The sequence below is a fragment of the Sorex araneus genome, chromosome 4 (genome assembly GCF_027595985.1).
Source record: "Sorex araneus isolate mSorAra2 chromosome 4, mSorAra2.pri, whole genome shotgun sequence".
Taxonomy (NCBI): domain Eukaryota; kingdom Metazoa; phylum Chordata; class Mammalia; order Eulipotyphla; family Soricidae; genus Sorex; species Sorex araneus.
In genome coordinates, this window is record NC_073305.1 from 162,738,752 (window position 1) to 162,758,308 (window position 19,557).

A 19,557-nucleotide genomic window follows, 5' to 3' on the forward strand; every position below is an offset into this window, starting at 1 on the left:
TGTATGTCTCCTAGAAACTTTTAAAATAATGAACCATCAATTCCTAATGAAAAAAAACTTTCAGGTGACAGAACTACTCGGAATTTGTTTTTTGTACAGTAAAAATCTATTTGCAAAATTGCAACAGCATTTTGTAGCATGAAATATTGGTAGAATTTCCTTTGAGTCCTGGAAATATTGATAGAATTTTCTTTGAGTCCTGGAATTTCCGGAGATGCCTCCTGCTTACAATTGTACAGCCTACTTCCAGTTGTATTGCTCACAAAAACGGGGAAAGGGCTCAAACTCATTAGTAGTCCAGGAAGCACAATGAGATAACATCCAACCTACAGGATAGACTCACAAAGTCTAACAAGACCAGTTCAGGTGGGAAAGGTGAACAGCAGGAGATCTCATCACTGTTGGTTTGTGTAACAGTACCTTCATCTTAGAAAAAAAACACTTTGGCATTGTTAACTAAATTGAAACCCTCATGTTCCTGTCACTTAGCAATTCGATTCTGCATATAAAATGTAAATGGTGGGGCTAGAGTGATAGTACAGTGGGTAGAGCACTTGCCAACTTCAATCCCAGGATCCATTTATGGCTCCCTGAGTCTTGCCAGGAGTGATCCCTAAGGACAGAGCCAGAAGTAAGCTATGAACAGTCAGGTGTAGACCCAAAACAAAACCCAACACAAATTTAAAATAAATAAAATGTGAGTGAATACCAAGACATGCTGAGAATGTGTGGATAGCAGCAATATTTTCAAGTGGCCACAGTAGAAGTGATATGAAGGTACATCGAGAGCAGAAACAGGCTGGAGTGATAGCACAGCGGGTAGGGCGTTTTGTCTTGCACTCAGCCGACCCAGGTTCGATTCCCAGCATCCCATATGGTCCCCTGAGCACCACCAGGAGCAATTCCTGAGTGCAGAGCCAGGAGTAACCCCTGTACATTGCCAGGTGTGACCCAAAAAGAAAAAAAAAAGAGCAGAACCAGTATGTATACATTGGGATATATTCATATTGTGGAATACAAAAATAAGTGAAATGGGAATCATAAGAAATTAAATGCTGAAGAAAGCAGACAGAAAAAATGACGTAATTTTAATTAATATTTGCTGAAAAAGACAGTGAGGCAACAGTAGACTGTCTAGGCATGCATGCATAGGTTAAAAACATAAAAAGAGCAAAAGAATATGATCACATTCAAGAAAGAACAGTGATTATTTTGAGGAGGAAGGAATTACCTGGCATTTGGGTAACATCTGTAACCGGAGGGCTATTTATATGGATCTTAATTTAAAATAATTCCTTAAACTGCAATTTCTATTTTCCTATATTTCTAGATGTGTTGATAAAAAGCAATACAAAAATGTGAAACTTGTATCTATTTTTAAAATATCTCAGGCAAGACAATCAGGTATGTTCACTTGAGTCAAGTCAACCAAGTCATTGATCTTCACAAAACTCTCCCACAAATTCAGATTCAGCATCTTTCCCACCTGCCAACCTTACCACCACACTTCATCATTGGGAAATATATTCTAATATTCTGGCAGATGTCAGAAACTGAACTGCAACAGACCAATATTTACTATGCCCCTTTTCCTAGATATACATCCTGGTAACAAAATTTCATTATAAATTAGGCGCAGTCTGAGATTAACAACAATGAACTATAATAATGGAACAATTATAGTCATATACTATAATAAATTTAAGTGGATGTGGTTTCTCTCATTGTGTCATTTCATTGTGTAAATATGTTGGTGCTGGGTTCACTGTAGGTAAATGAAATTGTGGAAAGTCAAACCATGGAGCGAGTGGAGAGCAGAGGGTCTACTAGACTATGTTTCCAGGGCTGTCATAACAGCCAGTTTTTTAACTTTGTTATTGTGATAATGGTACACCAGGCCCTTGAAAAACCTCATTTTATTCAATGGTTATTTCATTATAAGACCGATGAGAAAAACAATCCATATTGAACAAAAGGATGTTATGGGCCTGGAGAGAAAGCACAGGGTTTTGAGGCACTTACTTGCCTTGCTTGCGGTCAGTATCTCTTTATCCCCAACACCACTGTTGCTATGGTCCTCTCAGCACCTCACGGAGTGAACGCTGAGCACAGAGCCAGGTGTAAGCCCTAAGCACTGAGGAGTGTGACCACATCTGTCTTCCTTCCCCCAACCTGGATTCATTGTCTGCTGTTTTGCTTAGTCACAGTTTCTATATACGTAACAACTCCATGAAGAGAGAACTTGTTGTAATAATAGAGAGTATTATAACATTTAACATTTACATCAAACAGCACTGTAGGCTATTTTCACATTTCCTTTTCACCCTGGAAGATGCTATTATTTCATAAGTGAGAATTCAGGAACAGAGAAGTCAGTTGATATAAATAGCCTGCTTTAAAATTCCAACCCATAGATTAGAATTCCAGATCTCCACTTTCAACCAGGCTGTGGTAGTATCAACCCTCTTTCTGCCCCAACAACCTGCAGATGCTTCTCCCTAGGAGTGCGCCTAAGCTGGAGATCTGACACCAAGGAGAAAATCTCTGAGGCCACGCTGCTGAGCTGTTTGGAGCTGAGTTACTGGTCCCAGTTAGAACGACATGTACTTGTGAGACTTAAAAGCAAAAGCTCTTTTATGTTCAAATAAAATTATACCCTGGTCAGTAGAGAACAATACTTCTAAGCTCTAAGTTAAAGTCCTTAGCAAGCAAAGATTTAAAATGCCTTTTGAAGTGAAATGATTAAGCTATCAATCTTTTTTAATTTTTATATTTTGTTTTGGGGGCCACACAGAACTGTGGTCAGGGCTTATTCCTGGCTCTGCAGGAGTTAAGGACCATATAGGGTGCCAGGGATTAAACCTAGGGACGCTGGCCATGAGCAAGGTAAGCTCCTCACTTCAGCTTCAAGCTATCAGTTTTAATCAGAGCATCATGAGCTCCTTTCTTGGTTGTTGTTGTTTTGTCTTTTCCTTTTTTTTTTTTTTTGGTGATGCCCAGGTGTTACTCCTGGCTTTGTACTCAGTAATTCTCCTGGCATTGCATAGGGGATCATTTGGGATGCCAGGGATCAAATCCTGGTCAACCGCAAGCAAGGCAAGAGACCTTATCTGCTGTACTATCTCTCAACCCTGAGATTGCCTTTCTTTGTAATTTTTTTTGGCAGTGTTTTTGCAGGAAATACTGAAAATGTTTATATAGTTCTGCTAACGGACGTAACTTAGCCCTCTACACTCTGAAATAAGGTTTAATATTTACATTGATTAGAAATAGTGGTTTTAGCTAGTCTTCTGCAGAGTCTTAAAAGGAATAGTCCTGTAAGAGAAGGTATAAAAATGGAGAGGTACATACTAAGATCATATTCCAAGCTACAACCAACAAATGTTAACTCCATGGTAAAAATGAAATTCATACCATCTGAGGTGAACGAGAAAGCAGAAGGAACAAGACAAAAATGGAGGAGGAAAATAAAGAGAAGATGATACCGTTGCAGAAAAAAAAGAGAAATACAGATTTTTCATTTGGAGCAATCCTAAGAAACATATTTTGGGGAGCTGGAGTAAAAGCACAGTGGGAAGGGCGTTTGTTTGTACATGGCCAATTAGGTTTAGTTCCTAGCATCCCATAAGGTCCCCCAAGCACTGCCAGGGGTAATTTCTGAGTACAGTGCCAGGAGTAACCCTTGAGCATCACTGGGTGTGACCCCAAAAAAGCCACCCGCCAAATTTTTTTTTTGTTGGAGAAATAGTAGAGGGATTAAGGCATTTGCCTTGCATGTGGCTTTTCCCTATTCCATTAAACCCTCTTCTCTCTTCATTCTTCCCTTTATTATATATTTCCTGAGAAGGTAAATTCCAGTGCAGCAGGAGCCAGGACATGGGTATACAGTACTTACCAAAGTGATCATAAAATGCTCCTACGAAATGAAGGTGAGAAAGAATTGCTTTGTTGGCTCTTTTTTTTTTTTCTCCTTAATCCCATTTCTTTGACCTTGAAGAGGATTAGGGCTCCATGGGAGGGCTAAAGGGAGGAATGGGTAAGGAGAGGAATTCTCAGGGCAGGGAAGAATGTGCCAGTATTTTCCACAGAATTGTTCTGTCAGTCTCAGTAAGACTCTCAAGCCTCTGGAGCTGCAATATGAATGTACCATTATGTTGGTGGAACTTTCTACTACAACTTAAAATTATTTTTCCTGAAGAAAGTGGGTTAAATTTTGCTTCATTCTTCTTAGATGCCAGGCACTTATTTAGAAAAAAAATATTCTAAATTGATTATCTTTAAATACATATGGTTTTCGGGTTTAGAGGAAATATTTTTCTTTTTAATCATTTTGTAGTTTGGCTGTCTCTGCGGAACAGCTGATGACCTCCTGGGACAGTAAAAAAAAAAAAAGCACAATTCTGAGAATGAGATACAGCTGGATTCCAATCTTGCCATGAACTGTTATCAAATATGGGACTTGGGGTAATTTCCTTAATATTTGTTTTCTTGTTTGTTTTTGGGCCACACTCAGCTATGCTCAGGGCTTACCCCTGGCTCTGTACTCAGGTATCACTCCTGGAGTTGTTTGGGGGACCACTTGGGGTGCAGGAATTGAACCAGGTCAGCCTCATGCAAGGCAAGTGCCTTACCCGTTGTACTATGTCTCCAACCCCAGGTTCATTCAATTTTTTTAAGCCTCTATTTCTTCATCTGTAAAATAGTGAATGTCTCTGTCACTGCCTGTCTTACAAGAATATTGTGATCATTTAGTGCAAAATGCCAATGACCCAAGAGCCGGCCTTGTTTTAAGTACAGCAAGTAGAAGCTATGAAACTTTTAATTTTACTGTTTAGTCAGATATTTTCGTATAGGAGGTAAGGACTAAACTTTTATTTTACTCTATTACAATGATAAAGATTCATATAAGTTTTTCTAGGCTTATGAGAACAAGATAAAAAAAAGAAATCAAAAAGAAAAGGAAAACATAAGTTCTGCTTCATTTTTCTTTTTTCTATTTTTCAAGACATTTCCATTTGATTTATCATTCTTAGAATCTGACTTTGAATACTAATATCTTTACTCCTATTTCCGTTTACCATAATTTTTTCCCAGAGTACTGACCCTTTAAAGGATGGGGGGGGGGCGGGGTGTGCGTGTGCGTGTGTGTGTGTGTGTGTGTGTGTATTTTGAATAAAACAATGCCAGAATGGACAAATTAGAAACCCCCATCTGAAATGAAACACGAGGCAGCGTCCTATTTATTACACAGTAACAATTTATCTGAAGATGATTTCTGCTTTCAAGTGTCTGTTGCTGACAGGGGATGGAAATGCTTGATATAATTTAATTATAATTAACAATAATGTTTTAAATATTTGTTAAAATGTAACATCCACGTTTTATTTTTATTACATTTATATTTGGGGGATGTTGCTTGGGGTCTACTCCCGGCTTATGGCTCAGAGGCCAAGAGACACTCAGGTACCTGCAGCGCCAGGAATTGAATCCGGGGACTCACATATGCAAGACAAGTGCTCTGCAATCGAGTCACCCGCCCCCCCTCCAGTAGCACCAGTGATTAAGCAGGTGCCCACGGGCGATGATGCGTCTAATCAGCCTGCGGCATCTAGGGGCTCCTAACCCGAGAGAGGAGCGTGGCCGTGGAGGCTGCCACTCAACTGGTCATCAAATGGCTTCTTTCCCCTCCGGAGAACAAATGTTTACAACTGGAGAGGGCTTTATCTCAGCACACATCTTACTGCAAAACTCGTAACATCCATTTCTGTTGAAAGCGGAAGAGGGAGAGAGGCACTAACGAAGGCTCGCGGACGCCCTGCCGCCGCTGGCTGGCTGCGCTCTGCTGGGGACCGGGGACGCTCCGCTCCAGCTGGCTGCTCTCACTCAGCGTCCCGCTCGCTGCAGGGCCCTCCCCGGGAGGGCTTGAATTCCAGACAAGCCGAGGAGCTGTGTCTCCATGGGAACAGTCTGGAGAGAAATAAATGGGGACTGAAGTTCATATTTATAGCCCCTGACTGTTGGCTTTATGTGCTGACTTGATTCAATTATCTCAGTGAGCACGGGAGGCTAAGTCTCACTGGGGTTTTGCTTTCCAAATCCCCCCAAATTTTCCGTTTCTTATCCAAGCCATCTCTCACATGTCAATCACAAATAGTGCGTCAAATTTGTTTTCATAATTCTCTTTGTGCAATGTTGTCTAGACAGAACACAGGCTTTGGAGCTAACATAATCAGGGTTCAATTCCCAGTCCTGGTACTTTCCCAATCTCTTCATCTCTGAAAGAGGAATCATGATTCTTACCTCTATCAGCTGTTGGGAGGATTCAAGGGAAATCCTGAAGTCCTCAAGCCCCAGCTTAGAAGAGACCCTTAACAAAGAATGCATCTTATTTCTAATCTATTTGCTTCGATTTTTTTTTGGTGGGGGGTGGGGAATGGGTTTCAGACCACACCCAGTGGTGCTTAGGGTCTACTCATAACTCTGTGCTCAGCAATTGGTCCTGGCGATCCTCGGGACCATGAGGTTCCAGGGATCACACTGGAGTCAGCCTGTGCCTTAACCCTTTACTACCTTTCTTTTCCTTAAAAGGTTCTTGTTCTATTTTGGTTCATAGAAAAATTTAGCAGGGATGAGGAATGTAAGTTATCAGTAGATTTTGTATCTAAAATTAGGAGAAAACAATTTATAATTAAACATCTTGATTCAAAAGGCATGAGAGAATAAATAATCTTATTTTTAAAGCCTTAATGTCTTGAAATCTATTTAAAAAATACCCTGGGCAGGGGAGATAGAGGAACAGGCTGGCACTTGCTTTGCATACAGGTTTGGATTCTGTCCCTGGCATCATGTATCTCCCCAAACACTTATAGGAGTGACCCTGAGCACTGTCAAGTGTGCCTCTCGCCAGATACAAAAATACTTAAAATGCAAAATTAAAATTTACTTTTTCATGTTGCCTGTGCTTTTGTATTTTTACTACTCTTTCTGGGATGGTGGACAGATTGATTATTATCTGTTATGAGAGTTGAAGACAGAGACTACACAAAACACATACAAAATCTCTGCCAGCAAAGCCTATTTGTTTTGTCACGGTGACTCTGGCCACTTCCAGCTGGAGAGCAATGATGTCATGATCAGGAGAGGAGCAGGAACCAGGTGACAAAGCAGACTGAAGGTCAGTGTTTCAGGGAATGGAGAACTCTATCTCTAGGTCACTTGATCAAGATAAGAAGATATGCCATCTCTCCAAGGACAGTGCTAAGAAGGCACTTAGGCTTAGTATGAACATACACCCTTTTAAACAAGGAAAGAACTGGGTTTGAACATTTGGCAATAAGAACTATGTGTATGTGACTTCCAGAGAGAGCGCAGGAAGCGCCTTCAATTTGTAGGCAGACATATATTGGTATTCAGTGAAATTTTTTCTTTTTTGGGTCACACCCTGTGATGCACAGGGGTTACTCCTGGCTCTGCACTCAGGAATCACCCCTGGCGGTGCTCAGGGGACCATATGGGATACTGGGAATCGAACCTAGGTTGGCTGCGTGCAAGGCAAACGCCTTACCCACTGTGCCATTTCTCCAGCCTCTCAGTGAAATTATTAAGGACTCTAACAACCTGTTCTTTTGAATCTGGGAGACAAATATCAATATGGTCAGGCCAGAGATCTGGTGACTAGTGATAGGGACAAACTGGAGGGTGCATGGGAGCCAGTCGGCCTATGGCAGGTTCTCAAAGCCAGAACCAAAAAGGAGGCTCCAGCAGCCCTACGGGAGATCCATCTAGACACTCTTCTGAGATGACTATATGCAGACAGTATGAGACCATTACCCAAGGACAATAGAAATGAGGGCCAGGAGGACTGGCCCATGGTTTGAAACTTGTTACAAATGGAGGGGATGAGGTAGAGGGCAATTAGGATAGAGAAGGGAGTAATATGACAATGATAGTTAGAAATGATCACTCTGGACAAGAATTGAGTGCTGAAAGTAGGTAAAGGGATATACACGATAACCTTACAGTTATTATGTAATATTATGTAATGACCCAAAGTGGAGTGAGCGAGAGAGAGAGAGAGAGAGAGAGAGAGAGAGAGAGAGAGTCTGCTCTAGAGATAGAATGGGGTGGAAGAAAAGGAACTGGGGACATTTGTAGTGGGAAATGTACAATGGTGAAGTGATGGGTGTTGGAACATTGAATGACTGAAACACAATCATGGGCAACTTTGTAACTGTTCATCTCAGGGTGGTTTTATAATAAATTTTAAAAAATAAATGCATGGGGAAAAAAGAGGAAAACTAAGGAATACTGTACTGTGGTTTCTTGTTCTGTGAAGGATCAATTGCTACAAAAGCCAGCAGGGAAACATAAGACCATCAAGATTACAGACTCAAGCAGAGCTTCAGAAGCTGTCCCAAAGTTGAGATGAGCACCACGCTCATCCATCCATCTATCCGTTCCATTCATTAAAACAGTGAGCATTACCTGATGGATGCCAGGCTCCTCGTCAGGCACTTGGGAATCCTGCACAGTGGTGACTCAGTCTTTCCTGTTACGGCATCGGTCTAATGGGGGAAGGAACCATGAATGCAAGTGGTAGGCTCAGTGACAGAAATTCAGAGGCTGGGGACGAGGACGGAACCTGGAATGGAAGGAAAGCAGCTTTTCTGAAAGAACAACAGAGACTGAATATTGAAACAGGAGTCTTTCTATCAGCTAACACAGGATACTTCATATGGGTTAGGTGTAGTACTAAGACCTTTATAGTCAAGATCTCATGTAACAATTCCAACATTCCTATATGGTAGAGCATTGCCCCTATTTTATAAGTGAGGACATAGAGGCTAAGATCTGGCTGAGTTCCAGAATCAGCCAGCCAGGAGAAGATTTGGAATATTATTTGTTCTAGATAATGCCTGAGATAGGGCCTGTCTCCCAGCCTTGCTATAGGAAGGAGTCAAACTGTGACCCAGGCTTCTAGAAGGTCTCTCTAGCAACTTCCTGCTTCATTTTTCACCTCCTTGGTTGTCCCTGCTCCGCCCTCTCTGAAGCCCCTAAATCTCCCATTGAGTTCTCCTACCCCAACGTCTGGCAGTTCTTGGGATCTTCTTCAGGTTCTCTGCTCAGTGATTGGTCCCAGAGGTGTTTGGGGGAATGAACATACAATGCTGGGGTGGGCTACATGCAAGGCCAATGTATTAACCCCTGTACTATCTCTCTTGCCTTCATTCTCCCTTTCATGAGGAAGAAGTCCCTCTATAGTCTCCCAGGGGACAGGCTCAGCCCCTGAGCCCATCACCTGTGACTACAAACTGCTGTCATTGTCATCCTGTTGCTTATCGATTTGCTCCAGCTGGCACCAGTAATGTCTCCATTGTGAGACTTGTAACTGTTTTTGGCATATAGAATACGCCGCAGATAGCTTGCCAGGCTCTGCCGTGCAGGCAGGATACTCTCGGTAGCTTGCCGGGCTCTCCGAGAGGGGCGGAGGAATCGAATCCGGGTCAGCTGTGTGCAAGGCAAATGCCCAACCACTGTGCTATCACTCCAGCCCACAAACTACTAATTAAAAAATTAACAACAGCCCATCACCCCTGTACTCATTCGAGTTCAGCTCCACTTGGGTTTTGTCCCCTTCCTTCAAGGACAAAAATCTATTCTTACATGTTAGGGTCTGCTTTGGCTTCTCTTTGTCCCTCAGGGCACTCTGCGTAGATCTTGGATCTCTGCATGGCTTTTGTCATCGCTGAAGTCTGGGATTCCTAGAGCCACTGTTGTGGAGAAGCTGCCCTGTGAAGGTTGAATGTGGTGGGCTCACGTGGTGTCAGCAGAGGGGAGCAGGGGCAGAGGGGGTCCAGGAGAAGGCAGAGCCAGGGCCTTCTCTGGTGGCTGAGTCTGGGTGGTGTTTTTCCTTCTGTTATTGGGGGAAAAGAGGCAAAGGTAATCGCTTGGTTGAGAGAATGGATTTGCAAGGCACACGTGTATGTGATTGTATGAGGAGAGAACTGAAGGAAACATGCAGCTTTCCTGTTCCAATTCAGAACCAATCAGGTGACATTACTCCTGGTTCACATAGCAAATCTGGAAGTTACCATAGCAATTGTATGCCTCTGGGACTGTCACTGTATCACTGTATCACTGTCATCCCGTTGCTCATCAATTTGCTCAAGTGGGCACCAGTAGCGTCTCCATTGTGAGACTTATTGTTACTGTTTTTGGTATATGGAATACGCCACAGGTAGCTTCCCAGGCTCTGCTGTGTGGGCTCGATATTTTCGGTAGCTTGCCGGGCTCTCCGAGAGGGATGGAGGAATTCAGCCTGTGTTGGCCATGAGCAAAGCAAATGCCCTACCCGCTGTGCTATCGCTCCAGGATGCTTTATTTCTAGCATATTTGGTTTTAATATTGTGCCACATTTTTTATTGCATTCCTTCCCACTGAGATCATGGGCAAGTATTTTTGGTTTAGGGCCACACCTGGCAATGCTCTGGGGTATTCCTAGTTCTGCACTCAGGAATCACTCCTGCTGGTATTCAGTGGACCATATGTGATGCCAAGGACTGAACAAGGGTGAATTGTGTTCAAGATGTGTGCCTTACTCATTGTACTATCTGGTCTGATGAGCAAGGTTTTTCTATTAAATATGAGCTTTTCAAAGTTTTTTTAAATTTGTCCTTTCTATACATTTCAAAAGGGAATTGGTGGAGAGTCATACCCTCCTGGCTCTCTAGCTTAAATTAAAGTGACCCCTGGAAGTGCTGCAGGGGATTTGAATCAAGATTGCAGCCACTAGAGCTGCATGCAAGGTATGTGTTTTATTTACCTCCAGTACTATCTCTCCAGCCCTTCCAGTATGTTTATCTACTTCAGAGTTAAAAGGTATCTCAAGGCTGGAGATATAGCTTACTGGTAGAGTTCACATTTTGTGTGCAGGAGGCTTGACTTCTATTCCTAGTATCGCAAGGTCCCCTGTGTACATACAGCGGGGAGTGACCCCTAAGCACTGAGCCAGGAGTAGTAGTAGCTCTTGAGCACCACGGGATGAGGCCCAAAACAAAGACACAAACTAAATAAAAAAAGGAACAGAAGGAAAATAAAAGGCTATTGGCTGGTGTAGTTTATTAGCACCATAAACTAGTGAAAGAAATCAGTTACCTAAAAATACTATTTTGTAGTGATTTATCATTATGCAAATGTTTTATAGTTTGTATAGGAATGCATCATATAAAAACTGCAACATTAAAAGATGAACTGTATTAAAAATACTAATAAAAGTTTAAAAAAATTTAAAAAAGATGAATTGGAAGCACTTTAGAAATCTTATGTATCACTGTATCACTGTTATCCCATTGCTCATTGATTTGCTCGAGCAGGCGCCAGTAAAGTCTTATTCGTCCCTGTCACAGTCAGGGTCAGGGGAATGAGGCCCATTATTGCTACTGTTTTTGGCATAGCGAATATGCCATGGGTAGCTTGCCATGCATCTTATGTATACATTTAAGTAATTTTAGACCTTTTCTTTTTTGAATGCCAGAAATTAAATTAAGAGCCTCTCATTTACGAGGAAAGTGCTTGATCATTGAGCTATGTCCCTTAAGTAATTTTGTATTTTTCATCTTTTTTTTTTTTTGCTTTTTGGGTTACACCCGGTGATGCTCAGGGGTTACTCCTGGCTTTGCACTCAGGAATTACTCCTGGTGGTGCTCAGGGGACCATATGGGATGCTGGGAACCAAACCTGGGTAGGCTGCATGCAAGGCAAACGCCCTACCCGCTGTGCTATCACTCCAGCCCCTGTATTTTTCATCCTTTAGATTTGGTATTTGGGATTTATTGCTGGCTCTGTGCTCAGGAGTCACTCCTGGCAGTGCTCTAGAGACCATACATAGTGTTGGGAATAAACCAGCGTTGACCGCATGAAAAGCAAGAATCTTAACCCCTCTATACCTCTCCAGTATTACTTTCATATTTCTTTATAAAACAAATTGTTCATTTCATTAGTTATTTATATTTCCTGGATACTTCCATTGTCTCAATAAAAACACCTGGATAATAAATCCCTTTACTACTAGCAGTTTGTATTCTGGTAACCAAAACAAAACCCCAAAACAACCTATCTGCAAAAGGTCCTGAAACAAACACGATAGAAAGTAATGCCCATTAGATATATTTTAATTATTATTTTAACTTTTAGAAAATGCTACAAACTCAATCCTTCAATTCTTCTAGAAGTTGGCAGAAGTGGCACAGATACCTATAAGGGTCAGGAGAGGTCACAACATGTGAGATTTCAAGGGTGAGGAAGAGGAGTAGGCGGTTGCAGGGAAAGATGAAGACATGCAATTTGCTGATACTATGATGGATCTGGAGAGTGTTGTGCTGAGTGAAATGAGTCAGAGGGAGAGGGACAGACACAGAATGATCTCACTATAAAGAAACATAGGAGGGGGATGACTAAAGTCCAAAGGCAATAAAAAGGAAGAGCAGAATTGGTCCTTCATAGGAAACTTGCCATTGGGTGTGAGGTGGAGAGGTGGGATAGGACAGGGAAGGGGGCACCATGACAATGATAGAGGGGAGTGGTCACTCTTGACCAGGATCAGGTACTGAAAAGAGGTAGAATGACATGTGTAATGCCCTATCAGTAACAGTACAGTAAAGCACAGTACCTTAAAGGGGAGGAACAAAAAGGTAAAAAGAAAAAGAAAAAAAGTGTCTGCCTTTATGAGGAGTGGGAGCAGGGACTTGGGGCATTGGTAGAGGGAAGTGAGCACTGCGCTGGGTGGGTGCTGGAATACTGTACTCCTGAAACTCAATCATGAGGAACTTTGTAACTATAATTCATGATGATTCAATAAAAAAAAAAAAACAACGGGGGTGGGGGAGTAGGAAATTTGGAAACTAAATGCAAAGACAATCATAATATAATAGTGGGGTCCACTTGCCCAAACACAGAGAATATAATGATGGATGACTAAAAACACTAAACGTTATCATAAGTTTATATCTACCTAGAAGGTAAAGTATGTGCATTATTATAATTTGTATCTGGTACAAAGTGAATGCCAAAGCATTATTCAGTAATGGGTGCATGTAAGTGGCAAAATAAGAATACCAGAGAGGGTTTTCCATGCTGTTTATTCACTTTGAAACAACTCTATGTTCTTTGTCAGAAGATAAAAATGTTACTTGGTTTTTGATCAGAGCATCTTAGTCTGGTTTCCTTGGAAGCTGACCCTGTAGAACGATTTGAGTACAAGTAGCTTATCTGGATGTGGACGTGAACTCCTGTGAAAGAATAGGGCAGTGATACAGGCATTAAGCAGCAATCAAAAAGAACATGAGCTCCCACAGTAAGTTCCAGGAGCTGAATCCAGCCAGTGAAGAAGAGCTTCTACCTTTTCCAGAGTCTCCCAGTGTTTATGCACATAGATGGCCCGAGAGAGCAGATAGATCACCAGGAGTGGCCTGAAGAGTTTTGTTTTTACTGCCCTTACTGTGGCAAAAGGATATTGAGGATGTTGGTTCCTTACTGACCTTTTCTTCCTTTTCCCCAGGTAAGTTCAATTATTCACATATCTGGGACTGACATTACCAGATATCCGATTAATAGGCAACACCAGTAATAGTATGGGGCAGGTGTGGCATAGAGCAAAGAGGCAAATTCCAGTCAACCACTCTGAGGGGGAAGGTGGACTCGGGGCTCCTCCTGACCTCAGCTCCACACAGGTCTTCACAAGCCTCTTTTCCAGACGCTTTCTCTATCTGGATGTCTTTTGGCAAGGCAACTCCCATTAGGAAGGAAACAGAATTATCAGATGCAGTGTGAACCCCAGTGACTTAACCTCTCAGTGTTTGCTTTTAGGAACTTCCTGCTGCTCCAGCTTCCTAAAGTACCTCCTGAAGGTTGGCCAATGTAGACAGGAACTCTGAGAAATATTAAATCACTGCTGGCTTTGCAATTCACAGGATAACTTTATTAGTGTCAAAGGATATCAAGAAGTATCTCCTACTATATAAAGTAAAAAGGTATCTGCTTCTGGGCTCAGGAGACAGCGAAGATAGACCACATGTCTGAAAGCCTGAGGCCCTGCATTCAGTCTCCAGCACAGCCAAATAAATAAATAAATAAATAAATAAATAAATATGTGATTTATTTGGGAAAGAAAACACTTTGGTGTGAAATAAAGAGGGATGACCATTGAATATGGTTAACAATTTAAAAAATGATTAGAAATGTAAAAATTTTAGAGAAACAAGTTCACACTTGTTTTGTTTCCTTGATAAAATATATAGTATAGGCAGTGTATAAAAAATGTACGTGATAAATGGTACTGGTGATCGCTGTTAGAAAAATTGATGACCAGTTATTAAAAATATTTTACTTCCTGATGACCTTGCCAGAGAACCAGTCTACTACAGGTAGCTTTAACTAGAGACAGAAAAGTCTAATATTTATTAAACTAGAAATTTATATTTACTCTTCTTTAAAGCAACCTTAATAACTACTGACATTGTCATGTAAAGGACATTATCCTCCTGTTTATAGATGAAATCCAGATTTGGAAAATACAGGAATGAGTCTTCAACCTAAGTCTAATACCAAATCTTACCTCTTAAACCATTTTTCTACTCCTGTCAACAGTCAACACTATGCATTTTTCTATTTTTAAAATAAAAATTAGGGCTACTGCCAGGGATGTGTGTACAGTAGTATTCAGGCATGTTATTGCTTGGGACATATAGTGCCAGATAAAGAACGGGACCTTTGAACAAGCTACACATGCCCTAATGCTTGAGCCCGATCCACCTCATCTAGACTCATCTAGACTAACACCCCGATCCACCTCATCTAGACTTCTGGCCAGCCTCACCTTCTCCTTCTAGTCTTCAGCATGGCATTAGGGAACCAATAATGCCAAAGTGATTGGTAGTCTCAGTAATTTTAGAGTAATAATCATTTTTGCTTTTTTTTGGGGGGGACATACCTGGCTCTTCTCCAGGACTTACTCCTTGCTCTGAGCTCAGGGATTACTCCTGGCAGTGCTCGGGGACCATATGAGGTGTGGGGAAATTGACTGTATGAAAGGCAGTTTCCTACCTGCCACCCTAGACCCTCTGATCTTTCATGCCATCTCTTAACAGAAATTCAAAATTTTTCTCTTGAATTTTACCAGTCTTGACACTGCTAAAATCAGTTTGACCTCTAGAATTGTAATCAAACCTGCCAGCATAACCAACCCAGGGGTAGAAGCCTGGGGGTTTGGCTCAGTGGCCAAGTGCCTGCCTTGCATGTGTGAGGTGAAAAGTTTGGTCCCTTGTGAGCTGAGGTCCACAGATAATTTTATTCATGTTCATGATGAATGTGAAGAAATGAAAGGGAAAAAATACTAAGAAAAAAACTACATAAAAACAAACAAAAAAAACCTAGCCACCACCCCAAAACCCAGCAGTCACCAATGGAAGTTGCTAACAGAATATTTTATTTATAACACACTTAAAATCAGCCTTTGGTTCACCTGCTGGACGTTTTAATAAGGCAAGTTTCAATGAGGTGCCAAACACTGTCAGAAAATGACAATCAATAGCATTTTTGAATAGGCTCAGGTGTTTGCTGAGCAAAAACAGGAGTAGGGCAGGTTGCTTTTTGGAAGGTTATTTTCAAGAATTGCACTTTTGTAACTTGATCCAATAGCCAGTTCATCGTAACTTTTTATGTTGTACATATAAAACGGATGAAAATCATTTAAGTCTTAACTTAGATCAGTTTTTTTTTTAAATAAGGGAAAGGATAGGAGCATTATTAGTGCCTTTTAAATTGAATATGCTATAATTCAAGTCAGAAAGCTTCAGGATAAATTTTTTGACATAGCCATGCATGTATAATTTAATTGTAATCCTACCTTGGGGGTAGGTTTGAGCACATTTGAGGGACCAAAGTTTGGTGGGTACTCATTTCTGTCTTCTAAATCTATTCCAGTGTTACCCAGCACATCATTTTCCATTCATGAATGATGACTGGAAGGTTAGATTGCTTAGAAGCAAAATCATTCAATGTAGGACCGGAGTGATAGTACAGTGGGTAGGACATTTGCCTTACACGTGGCCAACCTGGGTTTGATCCCAGGCATCCCATATGGTCTTTCAGCATCGCCAGGAGTAACCCTTGAGCATTGCCGGGTGTGATCCAAAACAACAAAAACCATTCAATGAGGTCTAAGAACATGGCAGATCCTGCAAGCTATTTTTTTTTTTTAGGAGGGGGGGGGGTTATTTATTTATTTATTTATTTTTGCTTTTTGTGGTTACACCCGGCATTGCTCAGGGGTTACTCCTGGCTAAAGACTCAGGAATTACTCCTGGCGGTGCTCAGGGGACCTTATGGGATGTTGGGAATCGAACCAGGGTTGGCCGCGTGCAAGGCAAACGCCCTACCCACTGTACTATTGCTCCAGCCCTGCAAGCTAATGTTTTGATGAACACTGCCCAGAGCTCTGTGTCCTATAGCTGCCAGTGCTGCTGGCCACATTTCAGGCGGGGCCACAGCACCAGTCACGTTAATGCTCCTCCCTTCAGAACTTCAGAGCTTTGGCTTCACCGGCATCTTTCAGTCCAGGTGTTTGTGGCATAGAGCAGAGAAAAACTGCCCCAAGTTTTCAAAAGGCCCTGTCTCTGAATAAAAGCTTAATTGCTTTTTATTAAAATATTTGCTTTTGGTTTCAGGGCTACACTTGATGCTGCTCGGGAGTTGCTTCTGGGGATTGAACATTTGCTTCCATGATATGTATAATACCTTCAGGTTGTGGAAGAGGAGGCATAGCTTTATCTGTAAAGGCTGGCAAATAATGTGCAGACAAATAGACCTGTGATGACACTGGCCTATCGATGGTGTGAAAAGGAAACTAAAGGTCCATCTATCCTCATTCCATGATGACCTTATCTGATCACCGAGAATGCTCTTCATGTCTCTTGAAGATATCTCTGAATAAGCAGGTGAATAACGATTCTCAAGGGCTGGACAGAAAGCAATCCAGTCATTGTAAAAGTCTAAGTAGCCCTCTGGAACTCTTCTTTATTGGGTGGGGAGGGAAGCACATCCCAGTTGTGCTCAGGGTTCACTTCTGGCTCTTTGCTTAGAGATCAGACCTGGCAAGCTTGGAGGACCGGGTGAGGTTCTGGGCATCAAACTACATGCAAGGTCTGCTCCAGACTGAGGTATTGCTGTTCTTGAGGAAAAAAAAATTATTTATACCCTTTCAAACCTGACTACTCAGAAGGTACTCTATTTCTTAATGATTATACAAGTTTAAAAGTAAAGACAAAAAAAGGAAAACCTAGTAACAGTAGAACAACTATTCTAAATTTTTATATCAACATATATGATTGTTCAAAAGAAAACTGGGAAATTCCATTTATGGTACCTACCACAGAAGGGCCCAAAATATTCAGAAAGAACATTTTCACTCCTATATTCATTATACTGCTACTCACAATTGCCAAAATCTGGAGACAAGTGTCCAAGAACAGATGACTGAAGAAATTATGGTACACATACACAATGATATACCACGCAGCTTTATGAAAAGATGAAATCATGTAATTTGCTGCTTTGCGGATGGATCTGTAGGGTATCGTGCTGAGTAAAGTTAGTCAGAAGGAGAGACAGAATTCTCTCACATGTGAGAGATGTGAAATAACATAGCAGAGGAATAACAAATGCCCAAAGGCAACAGAAACTGAGAACTGGATTTCAGTAGGAAAACCATGAGGGTGATGGGGGTAGTTAGACTGAGGGGTGGGGGGGACAACACTGGGACAATGGAGGGAGGTGGACCCTCTGATGGAGAGTGTGGAGTGTGCTATGCATAAAACCCGATCATTAATAGTCTTGTAAACTGTGCCTAAACTAAAAATGTGTAAATAAAAGCAAAAAACAAAAAGAAGCTGGAAAACTCACTGAGGAAAAGTCATTAAGGGAAATTTGGAGATTCAAGAATTCATCTGAACAAAGGAATGAGAAATCTAAAAGGAAAACTATGTCAAACACATTTTATTTGATATTTCATGTTAAGTCAATTTAAACAAAACAACTTTGCTGAACAGATTTTTAAAAATAACTGTGTACATGGACAGCTGAGAAATGGGGTGGGGAAACCCCAAATAAATGTTTTTTAAAAATCAGTTATTAACTAAAGATGATACGCTTGGATTTTAAGAAAGGAGTCCAATAAATGAGTGCTCTCTCATTGGATCTAGTAGATTGATCAATTCCTGTTTCTATAAAACACACTCGAGAGGTAAAAATTTACCTTTTTAAAAAAACATTCCACATAAAAACATGTGTTCCCTCTTTTGCAATATTTAATTACCAACAGCCTCTAAATTGGTAAAATAAAATTGAATTTCTATTAACAAAGGAAAGTGCAAGTTTGTACAGCTAAACTCTGCAGCATAGATGAATGGAAAGTGGAAACTGGGGGTGCCACAGCAGAAGAGGACTTTTGTGACGCTCTCCTGCACAGCGTCCCATACATCACACAGTCAACAGTCCACTGCTTTTTCGTTGCTCTTAAACGAGCAAAATCAAATTCTTTTTGTACTGAAAGAAACATTAAATCTGTATTCCCCCCACATAATTTGTGACTGGGTAAGGCAAAGATATGTCCCACCATTGTTGGGGACAGCAGCAATATACAGACTTCAGAAATAGCCCTGAATCCTAGCATGGTAATGCAAGGAATGCATCTGATAAATCAAATTTGCAATGTTGTCACACTGTTCTAATTTATTTGATTAGTTTATCTGGTAAAACTTTTACAAATACATTCTTTAAGAGGACAGTAAATTATTTTCTTTGAAAAAAATAATTTTTTTTCTTTCACATTTTTAAAACTGCTAAGTATGCATTTGCAAAAGGAGATGCAAGAAGAATGTGACAGCTGGGTTTGCAGAATGTCCATGTACAAGTTGCTTTTACAAGAACCTGGTAACCTGCCTATAATTTAATTTGCCTCTACAAATAGAGCTCTTTGCAATAATATTTAAACAGGCTTAATTTAAACACCTCTCCTATTTACTCTACTTTTAGAGCATAGAGGTACTTATTTTCAAGTATTGTAAATTTCTTTTTTGTCAATTTTACATATTAGCTTTTAAAGACCAAAATATCTGTGTGAAAAATCATGCCTAATTAGCCCATTTCTTTTATATAGTTAGATGTTCTCAGGTTTTAGAGAATGCAGAAAAATATTGATTTGCAAAGAAGGAGCACGCTGGAAAAAGCCATTTTAAAGTACTGAAGAATAAGGAGCGCTTCTTTTTCTCTATTGGCGAAAATTATTAGAAAAGTTATCCAGTCAGTTGTCTTTAGCTGGCTTTAATAGTCTTTTCAAAATGATGATCGAGAATCTTTAAAAAATTGGAGGGATAATGCTCCTGTATATAGCATGGAAGGAATTCCATTCTGTAAAATTCTTTTTAAATTTCTGCTTTGGTTCTTCAGAAGAAATGCTCACACAACTTCTAGATGAAGAGACAGAAAAAAAAAAGGTTAGTATGT

At 40.9% G+C, this 19,557-nt stretch overlaps 1 protein-coding gene and 1 long non-coding RNA gene across 2 annotated transcripts in view; both read right to left on the bottom strand.

Moving 5' to 3' along the window:
- Nucleotides 1-5,279: 5,279 nt before the first annotated feature.
- On the bottom strand, nt 5,280-10,686 carry LOC129404413 (uncharacterized). Its single transcript, XR_008629842.1, has 3 exons — nt 9,664-10,686; nt 8,485-8,641; nt 5,280-5,967 (listed from the first exon to the last, which is right to left on the bottom strand). It is a non-coding gene; the product is annotated as an uncharacterized LOC129404413 (long non-coding RNA).
- A 2,433-nt stretch (nt 10,687-13,119) lies between these two features.
- MAP7 (microtubule associated protein 7) overlaps nt 13,120-19,557 on the bottom strand; it is a 174,743-nt gene continuing 168,305 nt past the window's right edge. Inside the window, exon 19 of the mRNA XM_055136323.1 lies at nt 13,120-19,520. Coding sequence (XP_054992298.1) covers nt 19,510-19,520 — 11 coding nt within the window. The 3' untranslated portion in view covers nt 13,120-19,509. The remainder of the gene's footprint in view (nt 19,521-19,557) is intronic.